This window comes from Phocoena sinus, chromosome 2, assembly GCF_008692025.1.
Source record: "Phocoena sinus isolate mPhoSin1 chromosome 2, mPhoSin1.pri, whole genome shotgun sequence".
NCBI lineage: Eukaryota > Metazoa > Chordata > Mammalia > Artiodactyla > Phocoenidae > Phocoena > Phocoena sinus.
In genome coordinates this window covers 69,567,082-69,594,629 of record NC_045764.1, presented here as the reverse complement: position 1 = coordinate 69,594,629, position 27,548 = coordinate 69,567,082, and the positions used below count along the sequence as shown (strand labels likewise).

Sequence of the window (27,548 nt, the reverse complement as noted above, 5' to 3'; positions counted from 1 at the left end):
AATATTAGATTATTTGGGCTTCCCTGGTGGCACAGTGGTTAAGAATCCGCCTGCCAATGCAAGGGACACGGGTTTGAGCCCTGGTCCTGTAAGATCCCACATGCCGCGGAGCAACTAAGCCTATGTGCCACAACTACTGAAGCCCGCATGTCACAACTACTGAAGCCTGCAAGTTACAACTACTGAAGCCCGCGTGCCTAGAACCCGTGCTCCACAACAAGAGAAGCCACTGCAACGAGAAGCCCACGCACTGCGACAAAGCGTGCGACGCACGCTCGCTGCAACTAGAGAAGGCCCATGTGCAGCAATGAAGACCCAACACAGCCAAAAATAATAAATAAATGTAAAAAATATTAGATTATTTGAATAAAGTATAACACTCCAAAATACTTTTATAATTATAAAAGAGGACATCAGCTTGACAGTGATATCTTTGTTTCTAGATGAACTCCTATAATCTCCTTTATACAACCTTTACAACAGTTAATCCTTTTTTAAAAAAAATTTATTTTATTTATTTTTATTTTTGGCTGTGTTGGGTCTTTGTTGCTGTGTGTGGGCCTTCTCTAGTTGCGGCGAGTGGGGGCCACTCTTTGTGGCTGTGCGCGGGCCTCTCACCACGATGGCTTCTCTTGTTGTGGAGCACAGGCTCTAGGCACATGGGCTTCAGAAGTTGAGGCACGTGGGCTCAGTAGTTGTGGCTCGCGGGCTCTAGAGTGCAGGCTCAGTAGTCGTGGCACATGGGTTTAGTTGCTCCACAGCATGTAGGATCTTCTCGGACCAGGGCTTGAACCCTTGTCCCGGGCATTGGCAGGCAGATTCTTAACCACTGTGCCACCAGGGAAGCCCATAATCTTTAAACTATATATGGAGTAGGAGAAGAAAAGAGCATGGTGATAAAACATGATAAAGCTTTTGGACTTAACTATAGCTTTGTTGATTCCACTCTCTATTTATTAAATTTTTTCTATTTCAAAAGCAATAAATACTCATTTTAGGAAACTTGAAAAATGCAGAGAAAAAGGAGAAGAAAAGTAAATCACTTATGTTCTAACCACCAAAGACAACATCATAGCACCGGTGTGAAATGGAATTGCTGAACTTTTTTTTTTAATGTTCCCTAAACTTCCCACAGAACAAAAAGGGCAAATATTACTTTGAAAGAAAAAAGAGTGGATGGGAAAGCTTAAGCTGACAAAGAAGAACTGTCTTGGAATCTACCCTATCTTTCCACAATGATAACAAAATACAGATAGGGCAGGGTCAAACTGCAGAAGTCCTGCTGTGAGATTTTATTTCATCTATAATGTGACCAGGACTATGGAACCCTGTATTAAAGCGAGAACACAATGTAAAAACACTTTTGACATTATTTTCTTGCTAAAACTTTAAAACACAGTACTACTGTGCCTTAGCATTCACTGTGTGTGTGCCTGCCTTGCTAACTAGATTAGCAACTTAAGAGAAAGGAGTGTATCTGGTTTGCCTTTCTATTCCCAGTGCCTAGAAAAAAACCAAAAAAAACAAAAAGGCACTCAAGAGATGTCTGTAGCATAAGTGAATGAACAGTATTTTGGTATCATTTCATCAAATTACTATTATTTACTCACATAATTTCCTCCTCTTGTCCTTGATATCATCACTGTAAAACTTGGCTCGGGAGAAGAGTTTTATCGAGGGACTTCCCTGGTGACGCAGTGGTTAAGAATTCACCTGCCAGTGCAGGGGACAAGGGTTCGAACCCTGGTCCGGGAAGATCCTACATGCCGCGGAGCAACTAAACCCATGTGCCACGACTACTGAGCCTGCGCTCTAGAGCCCATGAGCCACAACTACTGAGCCCAAGCACCTAGAGCCTGTGCTCTGCAACAAGAGAAGCCACCGCAACGAGAAGCCCGTGCACCGCAACAAAGAGTGGCCCCTGCTTGCTGCAACTAGAGAATGCCTGCGCGCAGAAATGAAGACCCAACGCAGCCAAAGATAAATATATTTAAAAAAAAAAAAGGAATTTTATCTAGTACCTGAGTTTGGATTTATGACAGACTTCTGCATTTTTATTCATAGTGAGTTCCATTTATAGGATTACTATTGCATAAGTAGTAAGCCAGTAATTAGTGGCAGAAGTAATAGTTATAGAGTCAGACAATGATAGTTTCAAAATCAGTTCTGGCAGTATTAAGTTATGTGCCTTTTTATAAATTACTTAAAAATCTAAGCTTTGGTTTTCTTATCTGTCTGTCAGACTGGTTAGTAAAAACTACCTCACAAAATACAGAGAATAATATGAGATACCTTAGGCTATGCATACAGCTTTATGCCTAGTACATATCAGATATTAATTTCCCTTTCTTCAGAAATTTCTTGACATTCATAATATATTCCTTATTATATGTATTTATGAGTCAGAGAAGGGAAAAGGAAACCACAAATTTCATACTCAAATTTCTCTTTCAAATTTCAGGTTGAGGCTCCAGAAATTCAGGATGAAGGAAAGTAGAAAGCTATTAATTCACTAGTTTAGTCTTCCCATAGGTTTGGAAAGGCAATAAAACAAAGAAGGAAGACCACTGATGAGTGCAAACAAGTCATGTTTCTTTGATTCTTTAACTCATTAGTGATCAAAACAAAGTTAAAATAATAAGAAAAAAATTCTTTTAACAAATTTAGGAAAAGTATTAAAGTATAAAAAGAGAGAAAATGTATATACTTATTTACCACCCTGAATTTCAATTTTTAAAAACATTATGTCATGTAACATTAACAACTGGCCAAAAAAAAAGATACTAATTTAATGTTTGAAGAATTAAATATTTCTGGTAAAGTATGAAATGTTCATGGTAAAGAATCTTTGATGCTATTTATCCCATATATAAAATGGCTTTAATGCACAAAGTACATCCCATATTTTCTTGGTTAGGCTTTTGAAAGCATACATGCCTTATAAAAGAAAATTATTTTTTGCTAAACTTTTCTAATGGTTTAGGCAGTTGAGGTTTTGACATATAACAATACTAGAATTAATGTAAGATTTCAGAATTAAATCAAAAGGCTTTAATATGAAACATGCTTATTTAAAAATGGAGAAAAACCTATCTCACAAATACGTACTTAAATTGTAAAAGGTATACTAGCTTTTGGGCTTTACTAATAGGGTAACTTGCAGTTATTTTAAGTATATCCTGTGGATGCAACGTGGTATTGCATCAATTTCCTCTTCCCTGAAGAGCTTAAGTATGATTAAACTGAAAATAAACAATACAAGAGAAAACACTGAATTATAAAAAGGCTGTAAATATACAGTTCCAGTAGCTTAGCTACAACTTAAATATTATTCCAATAGAGAGAGAGAAAATTATAAAATCCTTACATTTCTTACTTAAATTTCTAAGTAAGCATAAGATTATAATATTTCTCAAATATTGAAAGAGCTGAGGATTAAAACCTTCTCTAATACACTAAACTTATCCCATCAAAGTATAGTAAGAACTGATTCAAAGATGGTAAAAACCCCAAATATAAAAACAACATAGCTCAAAAGAATTCTAGTTATCATTCACAAAATATACATTTACATACATACACTACAAAGTTGTAAATTACTGGAAGTAGAATCATTAAAACGAACTTACTGAGAAATTGTGTTGGTATCTAGGTCAACACAACTGACATCTGGTGGAGGGTCATAGAGATCAAAGTATCTTGAATCAATTCCTACTATGAACGGACATGGTGCACTTAAGACATCTGCTAAAGCCAGTGGGCAGAGAGGAACATAGGGGCATGGCCAGTGGAAAGGGAAAATCATCTTGGATAAATAAAAGATAAGAGAATATTTAGCTGTTTGACACTGAAGCATAATTCATCAGCACACACAAAAAACTGTCTTTTAAATATTTATACCAAAAGTAGTATAATGCTTGTTAAATAATTACAACTAGTGTTAATGGCCAGAAAATTGAAATACATTACACTCTGAATTTTAGTTAAGCATTAAAACAGCTTTAAATTATATGAATAATTAGGTTTAAAATGAAACTGATTGCCAATAAGAAATACTCACAGACACTAATGCTTCTGTCACACTAGTAAGCACTGAAGGCCGTAAGGAATGAATAAGAATCTTATGTTCCGTTACTGCAAACACCAGTAGTGTCACAGCATTTTCAGGGCCTAAATTCTGAAGTAGTGTTGAAAACTTGCCACCGCTATAAATCCAAACAAAAATATATAATTAAAGAAAACAGAGCTCAAACACCTCATTATCCAAAATAATTTTTAAAAGTTCATGATTAGGGTAGGATTATAGTTCATATTACATATTTAATTTTAAACATGACTGTTGCTCTTATGTAGGGAAAACACTGCATCAGAAACACACTATGAAAATAATGAAGTTTTATGAGGTTCTGAAATCATTCGATTCTTCTGCGTTGTATTAAATATGGAAAATGAAAAGTCAACTGCTTCATTTTACATAAAAAGATCTGCCATGTAGATAATGTTCAAATAAAGAATTCAATGTATAAGAGGGGTGCTTTGGTTGAAAGCAAATCGTTTAATGCAAGTTTTTTTTTTTTTTTAACATGGCTCATCTTCCTCTGTAATTATCAGAAAACGTACGTGACTTACAGGCCCAACTTCCTTAAGGTAAATACACATCTCAAAATTTGGATTTACAAATAGCTAGATTATCTTTACTATTGTAATGATAATATTAATTAAGAGCTACTAAGTGATGATACACACATACAAAGCAAATTAATAATCAAAACTTAGACATTGTACATGGTAACAAAATACTGCACTAACAAAGTAAATGATTCTGGGCTTCCCTGGTGGCGCAGTGGTTAAGAATCTGCCTGCCAATGCAGGGGACACGGGTTCAGGCCCTGCTCCGGGAAGATCCCACATGCTGCGGAGCAACTAAGCCCGTGTGCCACAAATACTGAGCCTGCATGCTAGAGCCCCACGAGCCACAACTACTGAGCCTGAGTGCCACAACTACTGAAGCCTGCTCGCCTAGAGCCCGTGCTCTGCAACAAGAGAAGCCACCCAATGAGAAGCCCACGCACCGCAATGAAGAGTAGCCCCCGCCCGCCGCAACTAGAGAAAAGCCCGCGCACAGCAATAAAGACCGAATGCAGTCAAAATTAAAAAAATAAATTTTTAAAAAAATTAAAAAAAAAGTAAATGATTCAGTAAGCTAACCAGTATTTCATCTTTATAATGTTAAATAATTGGGTTCACTAAATTAACTTTTTAAAAGTAAACCGAAACTAATAAAGTCCCTTGGAGAAATAAACACATATGCCCACAAAAAACTTGTGCATGTTCATAGCAGCATTATTTATAGTAGCCCAAAAGTAGAAACAACCCAAATGTCTGTCAACTGATAAATGGATAAATAAAATGTGGTATATCCATACACTGAAATATCTGTTGGAAATAAAAAGGAATGAAGAACTGATGCATGCTATAACGTGGATAAACATTGGAAACATGCTAAGTGAAAGAAGCCAAACACAAAAAGCCACATTTTATATGATTCCATTTATATGAAATGTCCAGGACAGGCAAATCTGAAGCAAAAGAAGCAGATCAGCAGTTGCTTAGGGCTGGGAAGGGGGAGTGTGTGTGTGTGTGTGTGTGTGTGTGTGTGTGTGTGTGTGTCTGTATATATAGGGATGGGGGCTGGGAAGGGGGCGTGTGTGTGTGTTTGTGTATATAGGGATGGGAGGGGTAAGGGAGGGTAACTGCTAAAGGGTACAGGGTTTTTTTGGAGCTATAAAAATGTTCTAAAATTGATTATAGTGATATTTGCAGAATTCTGTGAATGTAATCATTGAATTGTACAATTTAACTGGGTGAATTGTACGGTATGTGAATTATATATCAATAAAGCCATTACCAAAAAATAAAAAAAGGCTCTTGGGTAATGTAGAATTGTTTTAAAGTAGTCTCAGTCAGTATTTCTAATTTATTCTCAGCTCAAACAAAGGTTAAGAAAACACTGGTCACTCTGGGCCAAGACCTGGTGATGAAATAATCTGCAATTCTTACAAAATTAATGTCAAAGATGGCAGCTGGTCTCCCTTAGGTATGTGCTACAAAATAACTTAATTATATTGTAACTATTTCCCTGCTAGAAAAATTACACAGCTAATTAAATTTCAAGAAATGATACTTAAGAAAAAACGTATTTCATAATCTCTCTGAACTTTTTATTTTTTTAAGAAGATGTTGGGGGTAGGAGTTTATTAATTAATTTATTTTTGCTGTGTTGGGTCTTCGTTTCTGTGCGAGGGCTTTCTCTAGTTGTAGTGAGCAGGGGCCACTCTTCATCGCGGTGCGCGGGCCTCTCACTATCACGGCCTCTCCTGTTGCAGAGCACAGGCTCCAGACGCACAGGCTCAGTAGTTGTGGCTCATGGGCCTAGTTGCTCTGTGGCATGTGGGATCCTCCCAGGCCAGGGCTCGAACCCGTGTCCCCTGCATTAGCAGGCAGATTCTCAACCACTGTGCCACCAGGGAAGCCCTCTCTGAACTTTTAAGGTGATGAAATACATTATTCTATTCCATGGGCTAGTATTTATAAATAACTTTTTATTTGGGGGTTAAATTTAAAATTAATTGCATTTGAATGTTCTTCAGAGGATATTTAAAGCTAAAAAAAATTGTTTTCATAATCTACAGACATAGATACGTATTTATGTAGTTGCATGTACTTAATCATAATAAATGGATACACAAAATACCAAACACTATTGTAAAAGTTTTTCTGTGCTCTTTAAGACATTTAATCTCACTGTTAAGTAAAAGAAATTTAGGTAAGAAACAATTAAATGCGAAGTATTTCCATCGACACTTGCAATTTTCCCCGGGAAAGAGAGAAAATACTTGAATGTTACTTTAGCTCACACTACATTTAGAGAAACACAAATGAAATTTTACTTGCCTTAGCGGAAGAGGTGAAGAAACAGGCTGACTGAGAATCAGATTATCATGTGGTGATAACTGAAAATAGATTTAAAATAAAGTATTTGAAATATAAAGATGAACTTTAAAACACCACCTTCCAGAAAAAACCATATATATATAGACGATGCCCATAAAGTTTCAATATCCCCATTCACCAGTATAGGAACCATCTGTATCACTAAGATCCTGAAAAATATGTCCTGATGACTGACCTCTTCTAACTACTAACTCTTCTTACTCTGAATCCTATCTCTTTTCTTCTGTTTCTCAGCATTGCCCTGATGCCATTTAACAAATCTGTATCGAAAGACTAAATTATTCATTTAATACAGTAAAACCAGAGTTAGCAAACCTATGGCCTCAAGGCAAATCCACAGGCCACCTGCTTTTATAAATAAAGTCTTATTAAAACTAAGCTATGCACATTTGTTTATGTGTTACCTATAGGTGCTTTTGTGCAATGAAAGCAGAGCTGCGTTGTTTCCAGAGAGACAGTATGGCCTTTACTGTAAAGACTGAAACACTGTTTCGGCCTCAACATAAAAAACTTGCCAACTTCTGCTATAAAACATATCTTTTGTGTGTATTCAAACTGAGTGTGCTATATGTATTCTGGCACCAGATAACAAGAAGTAACTTGGGATGATATGTAGATATGCAGACTACTTATAAAACTTATCAAAATGATATTTTTCTAGACATTTAATCTGTATCAATATATTAATGCAATTAATTTAATCTACATTTAAAATTTTATGCAGATTTATACAAATTTGCAAATACCTATTTATAAATGATTTCTAATTTTGAATGATACTCCATTAAGGGCTGTGATAAATACAAGGCACATATAGTGATAATACATGAAATAGTTTCTCAAAATCACTTCAAAAATCCTGATTAAATAGATTCAAAAGACAACCTACATATAAAGAGCATAGACAAAAAAGAAATGTAAACAGAAGACTAAAGATAAAGTCAACAGGGAAAAGAGATGGGGAAAATAATTGATGTTCACTTTAAACTTCCTCCTCTCACAAAGATATGAGCAATTCTTCCTGCAGTATATGAAAGCATACAGCTTTTTCTTTTATCTCTTCTAATACATTTAACTTAGGGAATAAGTGCCAAAGGCACAAATGTTCAAATACCAAGAATAAATTTAGGGAAAGCAGTGCCTTTTTACGTGTTCAAAACATTTACTGCTGTCTACTTCTTTAACTCTGCAATGCTTTATCTAAGAGGAAACATTAGATGTCTGTCTGGGAGGCAGTTAATGAAACCATAAGGGTCCAAACTCCAACGTAAAACAGTATCTGGTTCTCTTTTGATTTCTTTTGATTTTTTTACCCATATAAAATTGTTATTCTTATGGTACATTTTGACAGAGTCAATAATTATTTAACTAAGCTCTTACATCATGAAAATCTTACCTGAACTAAAATCCGTGGTCTCTGAGGAGATGGAAAAGGAACTTTATGCATAAAATGAGAAATATGCCTTAAAAACAAACAAACAAACACCTGATTGATTCCAAAGTGAATACCATATGCTAATAAAGGTCAACATGTCACCACAAGTCCAGGTTGAGTCAAAAGCTCTGTGTACCTATAATTTCAAAATCCCTGCCACTACAAAAGCAAGTGAACAAACAACAACCAAAAATCATTTGTCCCAGGAAAGTTGCTTCTATCTAAACCCACCCACAAACTTTTCATATTAATACTTTCTCACATTCAATAACGTTTGTGCTATTAATGTCTGAAAAGCCACTGTAACTTCTCCCTCTCCCTAAGAAGATAACAAACAACGTATCAGAGATGTGGACATTACCAAACAAGCTAATTCTTGCATATTCTTTTTAGTCAATTGCTCATATTTTTAAAATGAAGCAACCACTGAGTACTACAGAAAAATGAAAGAGTTTAACTGTTTCTAAAACATTAACAATATACTTTCTATTAACAATAGGTTAAAAATTCTATTACTGATTTTATGGGTTTTTTTCCCCAGAAGAGAACAGATAAAAAGCTAGATTGATGGGTTTTGTTTTGAACATCATGGAAAAGAAAAAAGGCAACAATAGTGAACAATCCTTTTTTAAGGAATGAGTTATTTTATTTCTCTATTACTTTTAAACTATTTCGAAATCATCTTGGTTTCAGAACTGAGATAATTTCAACTGGATACAAAACATCAGAAGAGAAAATTATTAATTTTTTACAAACATGTTTTGACTGCCTGCTATATATAAGATACTGCCAGACATGTTGGGAATTATTTTTTAAAAAGCCATATACTTTCTACTATTAAGATACTCACAATCTAAGAACAAAAAGATAAGGGGAATGAGTTCCAGAGGACACATATCTGCTTGCATTATGTGAAGTAGTTAGAATAGCAGAAAACAAAGTGTGATCCATGAATACCTAAAGATCCCCAAGACCCATTCAGGGAGAATCTGCAAGGTCAAAGCTACTTTTTAAAGACACCATTTGCCATTTCCACTGTGTTGATATTTGCACTGATGGTGCAAAAGCATTGTGGATAAAACTGCTGCCCCTTACTATGAATCAAGGGAGTGGCACTGAACTGTAGCTGTTGTATTCAGTTTCACTTAAGAATGTCTCGGATGAAGCAGTAAATACTATTAATTTTATTAAATTTTGACTCTGCAGTGTATACTTATAAATAATCTGTGTGATGAAAGGGGAAGAATGCATAAAGCACTTCTGCTGCATACAGGAGTATGATGTTTGTCTTGAGGAAGAGCACTTGTGTGACTGAGTTGTGAGTGAATTAGCTGTTTTTGTTTTGCTGTTTCCACAGAATGCCATTTTTCCTTGAAAGAACAAAAGACATATTAACGTTATCCAATGTGGGTATTCAGTAGATATTTTCTACATTAAAATGAACAAAGTGAGGCTACTGCTTCAAGAAGAATAACTTACAGTACTTGTTGCCAATAATTAAATTCAAGCTTTCCAATAAAAAGAAATGTAGTACTGTCACATTCTACAATATGGATGAACCTTGGAAACATTACGAAAAGATGAAAGGATCCAGTCAAGGAAGACCACGTAAGTTGCTTAGAGCTGAGTGGATGAGCGGGGAATGGGACAGGACACCTAATGGGTATGGGGTTTCTTTTAGGGGATGAAAATGTTCTAAAATTAGATTTTGGTAATGGTTGTACACCCTGTGAATGCACGTTTTAAAAAAACATTGAATTGTATACTAATTTAAATGGGTGAACTGTGTGATATGTGAATTATATTTCAATAAAACTGTTTTTAAAAAGCCAAGGAAGAAATCAAAATGGAATACTAAAACCTTTTTCTCAGTTAACCCCAAAGGAGGAACAAACAAACAAATAAGTAAATAAATTCAAGCTTTCAAGTGAAAATTAGAATCTTGCTACCATAAACTTGACAATTTCTCAATACTCAAAAAGTTTTCTGATGTAGGTGGTTATATTCACAAATCTGATTTTTAAATTTTGATAGCGAGATGTATCTATGTTAATTCAGTGAACCATTTTGTAGCATCATACATTCGTCATTTTCCAAATGACGAATGTATGATGCTACAAAATCACACATGTATAAAAGTTCCACTCAAAGAGATAAACCAATAGATTTTACTGTAACAGAGAAACTTCATCACTAAAGTTTCAGATTCCACATTGACAGTAGCCTATAACAAACTATACTTGTCAAGTTTTGGTGCACTGTCAAAAAAGAAAATCCACAATTTTCTGAAAAGACTATTCAAATGCCCTCCCTTTTCCACATACATATTTGTGTGAGGCCATGTTTTTTTCATTACGTCAACTAAAACAACATATTGCAACAGACTGAAAGCACAAGCATATATGAGAACCTAGCTATGGGACTTCCCTGGCAATACAGGGGGCATGGGTTCCATGCCTGGTTGGGGAACTAAGATCCCGCATGCCGCATGGCCAAAAAAAAATTAAAATAAGATAAAATGAGAACATAGTTATGTTCAATTAAGCCAGACATTAGAGATTTGCAAAAAATGTAAAACAATGTCTCTTCTTCCTAATTTTTTTGTTTTAGGAAATGGTTATTTAAAAAAAAGATATTTATGATAACATGTAATGGGTTTATCATTTTTTAAAATAAATTAATAAATATTTTTGAAGTTCTCTGTTTTAATTTCTAATGTAGTAAATATTAATAGATATAACACATTAAAAAAAGCTCTTTGGGGGAGAGTCTTCATTTTTAAGAGTATAAAGTGGTCCTGAGACCAAAAAATTTGAGAACTGGTAGATTAGAATACTGAAATGCAGGCAGAAAACTGCAAGGAAAAATTCTAAAGTAATATTTTACATTGAATGTTCTTATAATAATTCTATCACTTTCAACTGTCATTAGAATCACAGAATTCTGCCTAAGAACACAAAAGAGCTTAAGTGATAGATGATATAAAATAAACAATAGTCAAATAGACAGTGGTGATATTTAGATCTCATTTGTGTCAAACCTTACTACATTAAAGATTATTCAGTTTTAGTGATCTTAAAGTAAATCACAAAAATTTTAAAAAGAATAAAAAATAGTTTAGCTAATGTTTCCTTTAAATTCATATCTAAAAATAGTAAGGAATATTTTAAAGGTTCATATAAACCCAAATTACATGTAAAATAAGAATTAACAAAACCTGTTTAAAAAAACCGCTAATTAGGATCTCCAAACTTCACAAGAGTATCAAAAAGATGAAACATTTATTTCATTTTGTTAGAGATAAAATTATCTAAAATAACAAAACTGTAGGTATAATAGAGAACTGAATCAACCAAACTTTTTTTCTCTTGAAAAATCTAGCTTCCAAATAAAATTTACTCAATTACCAGTACAAATACACCACACATAATGGAAAGAGCTGCCAAATTTTGAACCAAAAAGGCTTCTAACTTACTTCTCAATTGGAAGGACATGAGGCCCAGAGATGGAATAACGATATAGAAAAGTCAGAAACTTCCTGAATGCATCAAAAAAAGGCCAGTGAGAGAGAAGACAGATGCATTTACTAGTGTGAATTGTCTTGGAACTATCAGACTTCTCATCTGCTGATGATGCTAAACCCAAAAGAAATCTCTGTTTTTCTGTGAGATTCTCTTCGGAGTATGGTTCATAAAACTGAATAGCAGCACCATAGACCTGGAAAACAAGTAATATATTTGATAAATATGCCTTATATAATTTATTCCAATCACATCATTAGTTAAATATTTAATGGATGAGCTATTAGGAGCCATTATGTGCCTATGAGCCAAGCAAGGTGCCAGGTACCAGAAACCCAGTGGTGAAGAGATAACACTCTTGCTTTCTTGAAGTACTACATTGACAACAACAACAACAAAACTACACAGCACAACTCTCATGTCTCATTATTGGGAAAAAAAAAAGGTGTTTTAATTAAATTGCATTTGTTTTATAAAGAGTAAAAGCAACTGTATCAATATTCTCTATAAGAAAGTTATTGAAAATAATTATTTAATAGAGAGTGGGACAGAATTTTAGATAAGGAAATACAAATTCCAACTTCAGACAATTCACTGAATTTCTCTAGACCTCAATTTCCCAATATATAAAATGAAGATGTTAGACTAGATGATTTCCAAAGTCCATTCCAACAATATAACAGTTTATGATTCTAAATAACACTGCATATTTAATAATGTTTTTAGTATTACTTTAAAGTTTTTATAACACAGAAAACGAAGCAATGAAGGATCATCATTTGATGATGAAAAAAATCTTTCACTATATTCACAAAAAAAGCACTTGGGTATATGGGACAGAATGAAATTCTCTTTTCCTATGTCTCTGGATATAGTTATTTTAACAAAGTGGAAAAGGTGCGCGTAATAGATTCAATTTAACCAGTTTTTTTTCTATTGTTCCTGCATATAAAACTTAAGACTTGAAAATGCACAAGAAATTTGCAGATATCATTTGTTAAACATATAGTACCTTTTCAGCTGAGGCTCCAGTTAACACAAATGTAGAAAATACAGGGAGAGGGTATTTGCTATTTGATGGCCAACATTCAATAGTTGCACCCATTGGTAAACAAAATAGGGGAACAGATTCTGGGAGTGAGAATGACTCATAATCTTCTTGAGGGTATCTACAAATTAGACCTATAAAAACAATAATAAATATTAGCTCATCATGTCTTGAATTTAGGCGCTCATAATTTGAATGATGCTAAAATGCTTTATTATTTAACACTTTTGGAAGACCAAAACATTACAGATATGTTCACCAAGTAACTCTGAATACTTTAGTAGGATTCATATAGATTTTAACCCTCAAACTATTCATATTAACTACGTAATAGTTATCAAGTTTCATCCACAAAGGCTAGTAAGGTAAACAAGAAAAGATTATTCTAAAGCAACATACATAAATATAAACACACTCCTAAAAATTCATTTTGTGGTCACACTGCCTTAAAGCATATGAACATACTATTTTTTTTTGAAATGTTCAAATGCATATATCCACTTCACTAGTTTTCAATAACTTTCCCTTAGGGTTTTTTGGACACATTAAAATAGATATTCTATAGGACTATATATATAACTTCTAGGACAAATACAAGAAAAATACACACAAAAATAGAAGTCACATATTTTCAATGTCTTTAAAATAGTATCAGCTTAACCCCAGCTTCTGAATAATCCCAGATTATATGAAAATAGAGTTTCAAGTGCCATATTATTTCATGTTAAACAGACTAGTCTAGAGAGTAGTCCAGGTATCTTCTACCTAACAAACCCTCGGAGAAGATTCTTGCCCTGGATTTTGTGGGACTAGAAACAGAAAATAGGTTCCCTGACCTTGAACCCTTAAAGTCAAGTGGAAACCATCACCAGACATGATGTTAAATACAAAATGATAAACTAAGAATATGAGTGGTTGGTCTGCTACACTAATATCTGTTTGACTTTGGACAAATCATGTACCTATAGGTCTCTGGTTTTCTCATCTATAAAGTGAGATGAACTAGATATAGAGGTCCAAGGCAGTTCTAAAATTCTCTAATTATATGCTAGCCAGCCAGTTAATCCCATGAGGATTTACAGTTAACTCTCCATTACTTTCTCAAGTCATGAAGTAACGGTATAGCCTTTAAGTAACTATAGAAATAGCAATGAACTATGGACCCCAGAAAATCACAGGTAGAAGAAGTTAGGAGTCTAGGACACTAACTTTAAAAATTTATTTTTTAAAAGGTTGAATCTGCACTCTTGTACATAATTTGATATTTTGAGGTTTCTGGCAATTCAACTATGCATTATAAAATTACAAGTTAGTTTACAATATTTCAGATTATTTTGAAATATAATTACATATGAACTATAGATTTGATTAAATTAATATAAATATTAAGGAAACATTAATTTAAAAGGACAATAAATACTTTTCCACATTTTCTATTGATTTAAAAACTTAAAGAGAACGATATCTACTTATTAGTTATTTACTTAAACCTAATATTTTAAAAACCTTGCCTTCTTTTAAAATTAATATTCCATTAAGCATCCAATAAAGTATGGATGAAGACAAAACAATCAAAAGACATGGGTTATAGTCCCAGTCCTGACACTAACACATCGTAAGATAGATTTTGTTTTTTTCTTTAATCTTATTGGCCCCATAATACATTTATAAAGTATTCCATGAAAAATTATACTTACCAGCTTTGTAAGATATAGTGTTAGTCTTTGCCACCGATTTTTTATAACATAAGTACACTGCTGATCCCCACTGAATTAAAAAAAAAAGGAAATATCATTAAATTGTAAAAGGTAGTAACTTAATAAAATGGAATCTCTTTGATCTCTCCGGTATGTATTTCCTAAGATGTAGTGACAGATTTCTTTCTATTTTCACTTGGTTATTTTGTCAGCATTTTATTGGAGTTATTGCCTAATTTTCTTTCAGAAGTAAAATGTAACATATTTTCCCCTTGCGATAGCAATAACATGAGGATAACGACCCTTTAAAACAAAACTAAACCACAAAAATTTAGATTTTATTCTAAGTCCAAACTCTGGGCAGAAATGATAAAAAGAAATACCTACTCGTGTATGTAGACCTTTCTTTTGATTCCACAACACCTTTCAGATATTGCCAGATTTTTCTCCAGTTCTTTATAACAAAACTCAAGAGTTGTAATTTGCCATATCCATTTCCTTATTTCCTATTCTTTCATGAATCCATTCCAAACCAGGTTTTAATCCCATCATTTTTTAAAAGAACACTTTAACGACTTTAATGATGCCAAACGTAACAGTTGATTCCTAGTCTTCATCTTTTTCAACCTCTCAGCAGATTTTGATACCACTAACGACTCCCTTCCTGAAACATTTTCCTTTCTTGGCTTTTGAGGCATCACACTCTCCTGGGTCCCTCGCCACCAAATCTCTGGCCAGTCCTCAATCTCCCCTGTAGCATCCCCTCTCTTTTCCTGATCATTAAATGTGATCTTTTCTTTACTTTCTCTAAATGATCTCATCTATTTAGTACCACGCCTTTAAATAACAGCTACTCTTCAAAGTCTCAAATTCCTAGTCCCAGCTACAGATGAGATGAAGAAGACTATGGGTAAAGCAGATCTGGGGGCAAAGAAAAGGAGTTTTAGACATCTTAAGTTTGAAACATCTATTAGACGTCCAAGCATAGAGTCAAATGGAGGTAAGGTGAGAAGTCTGAAATGGATATGTAACTTAGGAGATGTCACCACTTGACATGAGGTGGTGACAGATACATTCACAGAGCACATTTCCTCACCTCCTTCAGGCCTCAACTCAAATGTCACTTTATTAGACAGCCTTCCTTTCATCACCTTACATACAATAACAAGTCTCCCTCTACCTTCCCCAGTCCTCCCTACTGCCCCTATCTGTTTTTTTTTTTTTTTTTCTTTTTTCCATGCATAGATAGCACTTACCACCACTGGGCATATTGTATATTCTCTAATTTATTATCTGCCTCCCACCACTAGAACATAAGCTCCATGATGGTAAGGGCTTTGTTTTGTCCACTGCTGCATCTAGCACCCAAAACAGTGCCTATTATGTAGAAATACTTAATAAATACTTGTTAAAGGAATGAATGTGAGGGGATGTGTTTGTGCATACATGATGGAGAGTGCCTGCATGGACCAGTAATGAGGACAGATACTTAGCACTCAGAACAAATATATAAAGAAAATACACTTATTTTAAGAAATACATTTTTTAAATATTAAGAGATTACCATAACAAACACCAATTTACTCACCCCCTAGTTTTAACAAATGTTAACAATGACCTTATTTGCTTCTGATATTTTAATTTATAAAGAAACAAAAAAATTACAGATTTAACTAAAACCTCATCTTCCATCCCTTTCTGTCCTCTAGAGATTGAGGCATCACCTTCCATCCCTTTCTGTCCTCTAACTACTAGCCTGAAGCTAGCGCATTTCATTCACATGCATTTAAAAAATTTCTAAAAAAAAAAAATTTCTACTACGTAAATATACACATCTTTAAGTACGTAAAGATGTTTTGTATGCTTTATGACTTTAATAAATGGTGATGCGCTGAATATACTCCTTTATGGCTTGCTTTCTCACTCATCAAAATGATTTTGAGAATTAGTTACGTTGATACAGATCTACTTGCTTCATCTGAACCGCTGGATAGTATTCCATTAATGAAAGAAACAGTTTCCTACTGAGGGACATTTAGGTTGTTTCCTTTTGGGGGGACTATTATGAACAATGATACAATAAGTTGGCTCATCATCTAGAAATTTTCTACTTTCTTAAACATTTTTAATATGTCCCCAGCAGATTAGTATGTTAAATCCTACTTATTTAGGACATTAAGTTATGCTCATTGCTCTGTTGGGATTTTATTTTTTAATAAACTGGATTTTTAGTTTATCTGGTGGGTAAAAAATTTATAAAGGGTCCTGATGGCAATCTCAACTCCAGTTCTCAATAAGCCAAATTTGTAAAGATAACAAAATAACCTTCAATAACTTTTGTGATTATAAAAAAGGAACTATATATGACCATGTGGATATGGTAGAAACCGAAAGGAATATCCTAAAATAAAAAACAAAGACTTAAAGTAAAAGTTAGAAGGGCTCTTGAAGAAAAGAGCCAAGGATACAAGAAGCTTCTTCGAAATTTCTTCTTATACAAAGGTTCAGCAAAAAAGAAAGTAGGAAGAGCCATTGTTCTTAAAATACTTTAAACATTTAACCCATAAAATATCCGCACTGTGGTTTGCCATGGCAAAAACCTTTCTTCTGGAATTACGTGCATGATTTAATTACTTGGTTTGTTAATAACTCCACTTTCCTAAATCAACTTGCTAAATCAAACACTGACATTCCTGAAAAGTTGTAAAACAAGAGCCTTTTGTAGAGAATATTAAAAAAAATACTCTCAATGAGTTAAAAACTGAGGAGAAGGTCCCAAATTAGCCAAAAATTTGCTGTGCGAATCAAAGCACCTGGACTAAATATCCTTAACTACACATTTTTGCAGTTTTGGACCATATGACACTCTTAAGTTCTCTTCCAGCTCTAAAATATTCCTATTCTATTCTAAATCAATCAAAGTCCAAATCACTTAAGGCTTATGGTTCAAAGGTTAAAAAACTAGTAATTCTTGAAAACTTTTGCCACAAGCTTTTATTTTTAAAAATACATTTATTATTTTTAAATTTTGTCTGCATCGGGTCTTGGTTGCTGCGCGTGGGCTTTCTCTACTTGCTGTGAGCAGGGGCTACTCTTTGTTATGGTGCTCGGGCTTCTCATTGTGGTGGCTAATCTTGTGGCGGAGCACAAGTTCTAGGTGCATGGGCTCAGCAGCTGTGGCTTGCGGGCTCTACAGTGCAGGCGCAGTAGTTGTGGCCCACGGGCTTAGTTGCTCTGCAGCCTGTGGGATCTTCCAGACTAGGGCTCGAACCCACGTCCCATGAGTTGGCAGGTGGATTCTTGACCACTGCACCACCAGGGAAGGCCCCTTGCCTTTTTTTCTTAAACATCTTTATTGGAGTATAATTGCTTTACAATGGTGTGTTAGTTTCTGCTTTATAACAAAGTGAATCAGTTATACATATACATATATCCCCATATCTCTTCCTTCTTGCGTCTCCCTCCCTCTCACCCCTCTAGGTGGTCACAAAGCACCGAGCTGATCTCCCTGTGCTATGCGGCTGCTTCCCACTAGCTATCTATTTTACATTTGGTAGTGTATGTATATCCATGCCACTCTCTCACTTTGCCCCAGCTTAACCTTCCCCACTCCCCGTATCCTCAAATCCATTCCCTAGTAGGTCTGTGTCTTTAATCCTGTCTTGCCCCAAGGTTCTTCACGATGAATTTTTTTTTTAAGATTCCATATATATGTGCTGGCATATGGTATTTGTTTTTATCTTTCTGACTTACTTCACTCTGTATGACAGACTCTAGGACCACCCACCTTACTAAAGATAACTCAATTTAATTTCTTTTTATGGCTGAGTAATATTCCATTGTATATATGTGCCACATCTTCTTTATCCATTCATCTGTTGATGGACACTTAGGTTGCTTCCATGTCCTGGCTATTGTAAATAGAGCTGCAATGAACATTGTGGTACATGACTCTTTTTGAATTATCGTTTTCTCAGGGTATACGCCCAGTAGTGGGATTGCTGGGTCGTATGGTAGTTCTATTTTTAGTTTTTTAAGGAACCTCCATACTGTTCTCCATAGTGGCTGTATCAATTTACATTCCCACCAACAGTGCAAGAGGGTTCCCTTTCCCCACACCCTCTGCAGCATTTATTGTTTCTAGATTTTTTGATGATGGCCATTCTGACTGGTGTGAGATGATATCACATTGTAGTTCTGATTTGCATTTCTCTAATGATTAATGATTTTGAGCATTCTTTCATGTGTTTCTTGGTAATCTGTATATGCTCTTTGGCGAAATGTCTGTTTAGGTCTTCTGCCCATTTTTGGATTGGGTTGTTTGTTTTCTTGATATTGAGCTGCATGAGCTGCTTATAAGTTTTGGAGATTAATCCTTTGTCAGGTGCTTCATTTGCAAATATTTTCTCCCATTCTGAGGGTTGTCTTTTCATCTTGTTTATGCTTTCCTTTGCTGTGCAAAAGTTTTTAAGTTTCATTAGGTCCCAGTTGTTTATTTTTGTTTTTATTTCCATTACTCTAGGAGGTGGATCAAAAAAGATCTTGCTGTGATTTATGTCATGGAGTGTTGTTCCTATGTTTTCCTCTAAGAGTTTGATAGTGTCTGCCCTTACATTTAGGTCTTTAATCCATTTTAAGTTTATTTTTGTGTATGGTGTAAGGGAGTGTCCTAATTTCATTCTTTTACATGTAGCTGTCTAGTTCTCCCAGCACCACTTATTGAAGAGGCTGTCTTTTCTCCACTGTATATTCTTGCCTCCTTTATCAAAGATAAGGTGACCATATGTGTGTGTGTTTATCTCTGGGATTTCTAACCTGTTCCACCAATCTATATTTGTTTTTGTGCCAGTAACATACTGTCTTGACTACTGTAGCTTTGTAGTATAGTCTGAAGTAAGGGAGCCTGATTCCTCCAGCTCCGTTTTTCGTTCTCAAGATTGCTTTGGCTATTCGGGGTCTTTTGTGCCTCAAACAAATTGTGAAATTTTTTTGTTCTAGTTCTGTGAAAAATGTCAGTGGTAGTTTGATAGGGATTGCATTGTAACTGTAGATTCCTTTGGGCAGTAGAGTCATTTTCACTATGTTGATTCTTCCAATCCAAGAACATGGTATATCTCTCCATCTGTTGGTATCATCTTTAATTTCTTTCACCAGTGTCTTATAATTTTCTGCATACAGGTCGTTTGTCTCCTTAGGTAGGTTTATTCCTAGATATTTTATTCATTTTGTTGATGGTAAATGGGAGTGTTTCCTTAATTTCTCTTTCAGATTTTTCAGCATTAGTGTATAGGAAAGCCAGAGATTTCTGTGCATTAATTTTGTATCCTGCTACTTCACCAAATTCATTGATTAGCTCTAGTAGTTGTCTGGTGGCATCTTTAGGATTCTCTATGTATAGTAACATGTCATCTGCAAAGTGACAGCTTTACTTCTTCTTTTCTGATTTGGATTCCTTTTATTTCTTTTTCTTCTCTGACTGCGGTAGCTAAAACTTCCAAAACTATGTTGAATAATAGTGGTGAGAGTGGGCAACCTTGTCTTGTTCCTGATCGTAGTGGAAATGGTTTCAGTTTTTCACCACTGAGGACGATGTTGGCTGTGGATTTGTCATATATGACCTTTATTATGTTGAGGTAAGTTCCCTCTATGCCTACTTTCTGCAGGGTTTTTATCATAAATGGGTGTTGAATTTTGTCAAAACCTTTCTCTGCACCTATTGAGATGATCACACAGTTTTTCTCCTTTGATTTGTTAATACGGTGTATCACATTGATTTGCGTATATTGAAGAATCCTTGCATTCCTGGGATAAACCCCACTTGATCATGGTATATGATCCTTTTAATGTGCTGTTGGATTCTGTTTGCTAGTATTTGGAGGATTTTTGCATCTATATTCATCAGTGATATTGGCCTGTAGATGTCTTTCTTTCTGACATTCTTGTCTGGTTTTGGTATCAGGGTGATGGTGGCCTAGTAGAGTTTGGGAGTGTTCCTCCCTCTGCTACATTTTGGAAGAGTTTGAGAAGGATAGGTGTTAGCTCTTCTCTAAATGTTTGATAGAATTCGCCTGTGAAGCCATCCGGTCCTGGGCTTTTGTTTGTTGGAAGATTTTTAATCACAGTTTCAATTTCAGTGCTTGTGATTGCTCTGTTCATATTTTCTATTTCTTCCTGGTTCAGTCTTGGAAGGTTATGCATTTCTAAGAATTTGTCCATTATTTCCAGGTTGTCCATTTTTTAAAATAAATTTATTTATTTTATTTTATTTACCTTTGGCTGCATTGGGTCTTCATTGCCCCATGTGGGCTTTCTGTAGTTGCGACAAGTGGGGGCTACTCTTCATTGCAGTGCATGGGCTTCTCATTGCGGTGGCTTCTCTTGTTGGGGAGCATGGGCTCTAGGTATGCGGGCTTCAGTAGTTGTGGCACACGGGCTCAGTAGTTGTGGCTTGCGGGCTCTAGAGTACAGGCTCAGTAGTTGTGGCTTGCGGGCTCTAGAGTGCAGGCTCAGTAGTTGTGGCGCACGGGCTTAGTTACTCCGTGGCATGTGGGCTCTTCCCAGACCAGGGATCGAACCTGTGTCCACTGCATTGGCAGGCAGATCCTTCATCACTGCGCCACCAGGGAAGTCCCCAGGTTGTCCATTTTATTGGCATATAGTTGCTTTTAGTAATCTCTCCTTATCCTTTGTATTTCTGCAGTGTCAGTTGTTACTTCTCCTTTTTCGTTTCTAGTTCTATTGATTTGAGTCTTCTCCCTTTTTTGCTTGCTGAGTTTGGCTAATGGTTTATCAATTTTGTTTATCTTCTCAAAGAACCAGCTTTTAGTTTTATTGATCTTCGCTATTGTTACCTTCATTTCTTTTTCATTTATTTCTGATCTGATCTTTATGAGTTCTTTCCTTCTGCTAAGTATGGGGGTTTTTTGTTCTTCTTTCTCTAAGTGTTTTAGGTGTAAGGTTAGGTTGTTTATTTGAGATGTTTCTTGTCTCTTAAGGTAGGATTGTATTGCTATAAACTTCCCTCTTAGAACTGCTTTTGCTGCATCCTATAGGTTTTGGGTCATCATGTTTCCATTGTCATTTGTTTCTAGGTATTTTTTGATTTCCTCTTTGATTTCTTCAATGATCTCTTGGTTATTAACTAGTGTATTGTTCAGCCTCCATGCATTTGTATTTTTTACAGATTTTTTTCCTGTAATTGATATCTAGTCTCATAGTGATGTGGTCGGAAAAGATACTTGATACGATTTCAATTTTCTTAAATTTACCAAAGCTTGATTTGTGACCCAAGATATGATCTATCCTGGAGAATGTTCCATGAGCACTTGAGAAGAAAGTGTATTCTGTTGTTTCTGGATGGAATGTCCTATAAATATCAATTAAGTCCATCTTGTTTAATGTATCATTTAAAGCTTGTGTTTCCTTATTTATTTTCATTTTGGATGATGTGTCCACTGGTGAAAGTGGGGTGTTAAAATCCCCTACTATGAATGTGTTACTGTTGATTTCCCCTTTTATTGCTGTTAGTATTTGCCTTATGCATTGAGGTGCTCCTATGTTGGGTGCATAAATATTTACAATTGTTATATCTTCTTCTTGGAATGATATGTTGATAATTATGTAGTGTCCTTTTTTTTTTTTTCTTTTGTTTTTGTTTTTATTTGCGGTATGTGGGCCTCTCACTGTTGTGGCCTCTCCTGTTGCGGAGCACAGGCTCCAGACATGCAGGCTTAGCGGCCATGGCTCACGGGCCCAGCCACTCTGCGGCATGTGGGATCTTCTCAGACTGGGGCACGAACCTGTATCCCCTGCATCGGCAGGCGGACTCTCAACCACTGCGCCACCCGGGAAGCCCTGTAGTATCCTTCTTTGGCTCTTGTGATAGTCTTTGTTTTAAAGTCTATTTTGTCTGATATGAGAATTGCTAATCAAGTCCAGGAAGCACAGAGAGTCCCATACAGGATAAATCCAAGGAGAGACACACCAAGACATATATTAATCAAACTATCAAAAATTAAACACAAAGAAAAAATATTAAAGGCAGCAAGGGAAAAACAACAAATAACATACAAGGGAATCCCCATAGGGTTAACAGCTGATCTTTCAGGAGAAACTCTGCAAGCCAGAAGAGAGTGGCAGGACATATTTAAAGTGATGAAGGGGGAAAACCTACAACCAAGATTACTCTACCCAGCAAGGATCTAATTCAGATTTGACGGAGAAACTAAAACCTTTACAGACAAGCAAAAACTAAGAGAATTCAGCACCACCAAACCAGCTTTACAACAAATGCTGAAGGAAATTCTCTAGGCAGCAAACACAAGAGAAGGAAAATACCTACAAAAACAAACCCAAAACAATTAAGAAAATGGTAATAGGAACATACATATCAATACTTACCTTAAATGTAAATGGATTAAATGCTCCAACCAAAGGACATAGACTGGCTGAATGGATACAAAAACAAGACCCGTATATATGCTGTCTACAAGAGACCCACTTCAGACCTAGGGACACATACAGACTGAAAGTGAGGGGATGGAAAAAGATATTCCATGCTATAAGCTTTTATTTATTTATTTATTTATTTATTTTTTGCAGTACGTGGCCTTCTCACTGTTGTGGCCTCACCTGTTGCGGAGCACAGGCTCCAAACGCGCAGGCTCAGCGGCCATGGCTCATGGGCCTAGGCACTCCGTGGCATGTGGGATCTTCCCAGATTGGGGCACGAACCCGTGTACCCTGCATCAGCAGGCAGACTCTCAACCACTGCGCCAACAGGGAAGCCCGCCATAAGCTTTTTTTTTTTTTTTTTTGCGGTACGCGGGCCTCTCACTGTTGTGGCCTCTCCCATTACGGAGCACAGGCTCCAGACGCACAGGCTCAGCGGCCATGGCTCACGGGCCCAGCCGCTCCGCGGCATGTGGGATCTTCCCGAACCGGGGCACGAACCCGTGTCCCCTGCATCGGCAGGCGGACTCTCAACCACTGCGCCACCAGGGAAGCCCCCGCCATAAGCTTTTAATGGGAGGTGGAGAAGTGGGGGAACCATTTTCTGAGGCCAAAGCTGTAAACCTGGTACAAAAATCATGTATGAACTTGAGGAAAGACTCAACATGCATTTCCTCATGTCCATTAGACTGTTTCTTGGGTTTTGGGTTTTTGGGTTTTTTTCCTCCTGGTTTTGAAAACTAGTAGATGCTTTCAAGCAAGGCACCTAATCTCCCCAAATCAAAAATAAGCTATAATAACTTTACTCTTGAGTATTATCAACACATCAATAATTTAAATCTAACCTTTGTCTGATTCTCTATATACACATTTGGCAGATATGAAAACAAGTTTCCTGCATTGCATGTCTATTTTAGTTTTTCTGAACGAGTTAGAAGTCATTGTACGTCTACTACAGAGAACTAAATTTGCTTTTACTACCTTATAGTCAATGGAAACAAAGATTGTTAAAAGATATAAACCACAACCCATTGCTTAAAATAAGACCCTACCACTAAGATTAGGGAACTTTCTCTATATTCAGGACTGATACTAGATTTAAGAGTAAGAAAATAGGATGGCGGAGTAGAAGGACGTGCTCTCACTCCCTCTTGCGAGAACACCAGATTCATAACTAGCTGCTGGACAATCGTCGAAAGGAAGACACTGGAACTCACCAAAAAAGATACACCACATCCAAAGACAAAGGAGAAGCCACAATGAGACGGCAGGAGGGGTACAATCACAGTAAAATCAAATCCCATAACTGCTGGGTGGGTGACTCACAGACTGCAGAACACTTATACCACAGAAGTCCACCCGCTGGAGTGAAGGTTCTGAGCCCCATGTCAGGCTTCCCAACCTGGGGGTCTGGCAACGGAAGGAGGAATTCCTACAGAATCAGACTTTGAAGTCTAGTGGGAATTGACTGCAGGACTTCGACAGGACTGGGGTAAACAGAGACTCCACTCTTGGAGGGCACACACAAAGTAGTGTACACATTGGGACACAGGGGAAGGAGCAGTGGCCCTATAGGAGACTGAACCAGACCTACCTGCTAGTGTTGGAGCCTCTCCTGCAGAGGCGGGAGGTGGCTGTGGCTCACCATGGGGACAAGGACACTGGCAGCAGAAGTTCTGGGAAGTACTCCTTGGTGTGAGCCCTCCCAGAGTCTGTCATTAGCCCCACCAAAGACCCCAGGCAGGTTCCACTGTTCGGTTGCCTCAGGCAAAACAACCAACAGGGAGAGAACCCAGCCCCGCCCATCAACAGTCAAGCAGACTAAAGTTTTACTGAGCTCTGCCCACCAGAGCAACAGTCAGCTCTACCCACCACCAGTCCCTCCCATCAGGAAACTTACACAAGCCTCTTAGATAGCCTCATCCACCAGAGGGCAGACAGCAGAAGCAAGAAGAACTACAATCCTGCAGCCTGTGGAACAAAAACCACATTCGCAGAAAGATAGACAAGATGAAAAGGCAGAGGGCTATGTACCAGATGAAGGAACAAGATAAAACCTCAGAAAAACAACTAAATGAAGTGGAGATAGGCAACCTTCCAGAAAAAGAATTCAGAATAATGATAGTGAAAATGATACAGGACCTTGGAAAAAGAATGGAGGCAAAGATAGAGAAGATGTAAGAAATGTTTAACAAAGACTTAGAAGAATTAAATAACAAACAGAGATTAACAATACAATAACTGAAACGAAACCTACACTGGAAGGAACCAACAGCAGAAAAACTGAGGCAGAAGAACGGATAAGTGACCTGAGAGACAGAATGGTGGAATTCACTGCTGTGGAACAGAATAAAGAAAAAAGAATGAAAAGAAATGAAGACAGCCTAAGAGACCTCTGGGACAACATTAAACACAACAACATTCACATTATAGGGGTCCGAGAAGGAGAAGAGAGAGAGAAAGGACCAGAGAAAATATTTGAAGAGATTATAGTCAAAAACTTCCCTAACATGGGAAAGGAAATAGCCACCCAAGTCCAGGAAGCTCAGAGAGTCCCATACAGGATAAACCCAAGGAGAAACACACTGAGACACATAGTACTCAAATTGGCAAAAATTAAAGACAAAGAAAAATTACTGAAAGCAGCAAGGGAAAAACGACAAATAACATACAAAGGAACTCCCATAAGGTAAACAGCTGGTTTCTCAGCAGAAACTCTACAAGCCAGAAGGGAGTGGCATGATATACTTAAAGTGATGAAAGGGAAGAACCTACAACCAAGATTACTCTACCCAGCAAGGATCTCATTCAGATTCCATGGAGAAACCCTAATCAAAAGCTTTACAGGGCTTCCCTGGTGGCGCAGTGGTTGGGAGTCCACCTGCCGATGCAGGGGACACGGGTTCGTGCCCCGGTCCGGGAGAATCCCACATGCCGTGGAGCGGCTGGGCCCGTGAGCCATGGCCGCTGAGCCTGCGCGCCCGGAGCCTGTGCTCCAAAACGGGAGAGACCACAACAGTGAGAGGCCCACTACTGCAAAAAAAAAAAAAAAAAAAAGCTTTACAGACAAGCAAAAGCTAAGAGAATTCAGCACCACCAAACCAGCTCTACAACAAATGCTAAAGGAACTTCTCTAAGTGGGAAACACAAGAGAAGAAAAGGACCTACAAAAACAAACCCAAAACAATTAAGAAAATGGTCATAGGAACATACATATCGATAATTACCTTAAACGTGAATGGATTAAATGCTCCAACCAAAAGACACAGGCTTGCTGAATGGATACAAAAATAAGACCCATATATATGCTGTCTACAAGAGACCCACTTCAGCCCTAGGGACACATAAACTGAAAGTGAGGGGATGAAAAAAGATATTCCATGTAAATGTAAATCAAAAGAAAGTTGGAGTAGCTATACTCATATCAGATAAAATAGACTTTAAAATAAAGAATGTTACAAGAGACAAGGAAGGACACTACATAATGATCAAGGGATCAATCCAAGAAGTAGATGTAACAATTATAAATATATATGCACACAACATAGGAGCACCTCAATACATAAGGCAACTGCTAACAGGTATAAAGAGGAAATCAACAGTAACACAATAATAGTGGGAGCTTTAACACCTCACTTACACCAATGGACAGATTATACAAAAGGAAAATAAACAAGGAAACATAAGCTTTAAATGGCACAATAGACCAGACAGATTTAATTGATATTTATAGGACATTCCATCCCAAAATACCTGACTACTCTTGCTTCTCAAGTGCACACGGAACATTCTCCAGGATAAATCACATCTTGGGTCACAAATCAAGTCTCAGTAAATTTAAGAAAATTGAAATCCTATCAAGCATCTTTTCTGACCACAATGCTATGAGATTAGAAATGAATTACAGGGGAAAAAACTGAAAAAACACAAACACATGCAGGCTAAACAATATGTTACTAAATAACCAAGAGATCACTGAAGAAATCAAAGAGGAAATCAAAAAATACCTAGAGACAAATGACAATGAAAACATGATGATCCAAAACCTATGGGATGCAGCAAAAGCAGTTCTAAGAGGGAAGTTTATAGCTATACAAGCTTACCTCAAGAAATGAGAAAAATCTCAAATAAACAATCTAACCTTACACCTAAAGGAACCAGAGAAAGAAGAACAAAGAAAACTCAAAGTTAGCAGAAGGAAAGAAATCATAAAGATCAGAGCAGAAATAAATGAAATAGAAACAAAGAAAACAGTAGCAAAGATCAATAAAACTAAAAGCTGGTTCTTTGAGAAGATAAACAAAATTGATAAACCATTAGCCAGACTCATCAAGAAAAAGAGGGAGAGGACTCAAATCAATAAAATTAGAAATGAAAAAGGA

General features: G+C 36.5%; 1 protein-coding gene across 7 annotated transcripts in view; it reads right to left on the bottom strand.

The window, feature by feature from the left end:
- Positions 1-27,548, bottom strand: part of DENND4A (DENN domain containing 4A) — a 137,607-nt gene that overhangs the window by 60,883 nt on the left and 49,176 nt on the right. For all 7 annotated transcript variants that reach the window (XM_032617651.1, XM_032617642.1, XM_032617668.1 and 4 more), the window contains exons 5-11: positions 14,716-14,785; positions 12,983-13,152; positions 11,925-12,166; positions 8,411-8,477; positions 6,955-7,013; positions 4,061-4,205; positions 3,630-3,805 (exon numbers count right to left, since the gene is read on the bottom strand). In XM_032617651.1, coding sequence (XP_032473542.1) covers positions 3,630-3,805; positions 4,061-4,205; positions 6,955-7,013; positions 8,411-8,477; positions 11,925-12,166; positions 12,983-13,152; positions 14,716-14,785 — 929 coding nt within the window. The remainder of the gene's footprint in view (positions 1-3,629; positions 3,806-4,060; positions 4,206-6,954; positions 7,014-8,410; positions 8,478-11,924; positions 12,167-12,982; positions 13,153-14,715; positions 14,786-27,548) is intronic.